Genomic DNA, 2,155 nt, shown 5'->3' with positions numbered 1-2,155 from the left:
AAAGCTTCCATTTACACTTAATCAATGGTAAATAGAGACTTGGGCCTACATACAATGTTGAGAATAAGTGATAGAAAAAGTCTTATGCCTAAACAAGTCATTTGTACTACTGTCCTCCCTAAGGGCCAAGAAATACTGCAGATTAGGAAAACCAAAGAAATATAAGATCTAGAAGATAGGGATAAAGGCAGTGAAATTGTATCTTTCAAATATGAAACCGTCATTGAAATCATGAATTAAAAGATGTGCCTACTTCTCCTGAGCAAGGCACAGCTATTCATGTATCATGGAAAGGTTTATTGGACCACAACCCTTCCTACATACATAGAACTACAGATATAGAAAGGGTTCAATATGCAACTATTGGATATTAGGAAAAGAAAATAAAGGCTAGAGAAAAATCTGAAATATCATTTTATTTATACAACAGAGAAAGACCAAATTTCCTATCAAAGAATTAATAACTGCTTTACAAAATCGCTTTTCATTTTATTGGAAAAGTTAAAGCAATGATACATGGAAAAGCACTTCATAAAATATGAATACTAATTGTAGCCCCATGGTATAGTGTTTATGTAAAATGCAGAGTGCTTTGAAATTAGTACTAGAGCCCTAAATATAGATATGCTGTATATTGCAAGAGATAAAAGTAAATAGAATATATTTTCATTAGAATAATTCTCTTCTACTATGTATTATTTGCAAAAGAAAAAAGAAAAAAAGACTTAGCTTCCTCCTGAGAATCTGCATAAGGCTTTCTTCACATCTTTGTTCCTCAAACTATATATTAATGGGTTCAGCATGGGGATCACTGTGGTATAGAACACAGAAGACACTTTCTCTTGCTCCAGAGAATTACTTGAAGAAGGCTTTAAATACATGAACGTGATAGACCCAAAGAAGATACCCACAGCCATGAGATGCGAGCTGCAAGTTCCAAATGCTTTGGACCTGCCCTTTGATGACTTGATGTGAAGGATGCTGCAGAAGATGAAGACATAGGAGATGGCAACAGCTAGGGTAGGCACTAAGGTGTTGATTCCTCCAATAATAAATATGAGAAGCTCATTGAGATGTGTATTAGAGCAGGAAAGTTTGAGGAGGGGAAGAGCATCACAGAAGTAATGACTTATGATGTAGGTTTTACAGAAGTTCAGACTCATCATAGCACTTGTATGTACCACAGCAGAAAAAAGGCCTAGGGTGAAGGCAACTAGCACTAACAGTGAGCAGAGTCTAGAGGACATGATCACGTTATACAGCAATGGTCTGCAGATGGCCACATAGCGGTCATATGCCATAACAGTCAGGAGGTAACCCTCAGTGACCACAAAGATTGCAAAGAAAAAGAACTGGGCCATGCACTCTGAATAGGTAATGAAATTTTTCTTCCCAAGAAAGTTCACCAGCATTTTGGGTGTAATGACAGTGGAATAAGAGAGATCAACAAAGGATAAGCTACTGAGGAAATAGTACATGGGAGTGTGCAGCAGTGGGCTGACTGTAATGAGCAGGATCATGCCCAAATTCCCCACTGCTGTCACCACATAGATGCCCAGGAACAGTAGAAAGAGGGGCAACAGGAGCTCAGGCTGCTGTGTTAATCCCACCAAGACAAACACAACTGCTGCAGAATGATTCCCAATTTCCATTATTTGCAGATTTCTGGAGAAATAGAAATTAAGTAATTAGTTTACTATCATACCACCATGAACATGCCTGCTCTCATATGCAACTAAAAATTACATTTTGGAAGACTTTTACTTCACTTACAAATGATATTAAATCTTCAAAGAGAGATTAGCAAAGTGTCAATGTATTATTTTCATTCTCTGGTCCATTAATATCTAATGTTTCGCTTTTAAATTTGTCATCAAGTTGAGTGTGAATTCAGATCACAAAATGAAATGCTTTCTTACTGATTTGAAATGACTAACCTCCTGTATTCAGAAGCCAAATTAAATTTTTTCCCTATGGAGGCAGGTTTTTCCCTGACAAAGGCAATTTTTACTGAAAGATGAAGAGTAGAAATACTTTGTGTGTTTGCTTATGCATTTAACCACACAACTCAAGGAGCTGAGACATGATTGTTGTGGCTTGGAGCCAATTTTAGCTACCTAGGATATAGTATCACCCTGTTCCCATTGTTTAACCC

At 37.0% G+C, this 2,155-nt stretch overlaps 1 protein-coding gene across 1 annotated transcript; it reads right to left on the bottom strand.

Moving 5' to 3' along the window:
• Positions 1-633: 633 nt before the first annotated feature.
• Positions 634-1,730, bottom strand: LOC116072911 (olfactory receptor 8D1-like). The gene has a single exon (XM_031344494.1). It carries the CDS (start codon positions 1,650-1,652, stop codon positions 726-728), a length of 927 nt encoding a protein of 308 aa, XP_031200354.1. The 5' UTR covers positions 1,653-1,730; the 3' UTR covers positions 634-725.
• Positions 1,731-2,155: the final 425 nt, after the last annotated feature.

The sequence above is a fragment of the Mastomys coucha genome, unplaced genomic scaffold (genome assembly GCF_008632895.1).
Source record: "Mastomys coucha isolate ucsf_1 unplaced genomic scaffold, UCSF_Mcou_1 pScaffold23, whole genome shotgun sequence".
In the NCBI taxonomy this organism is placed as follows: Eukaryota; Metazoa; Chordata; class Mammalia; order Rodentia; family Muridae; genus Mastomys; species Mastomys coucha.
Note: the sequence above shows the minus strand (reverse complement) of the source record. Positions and strands in the feature narration are given on the sequence as shown.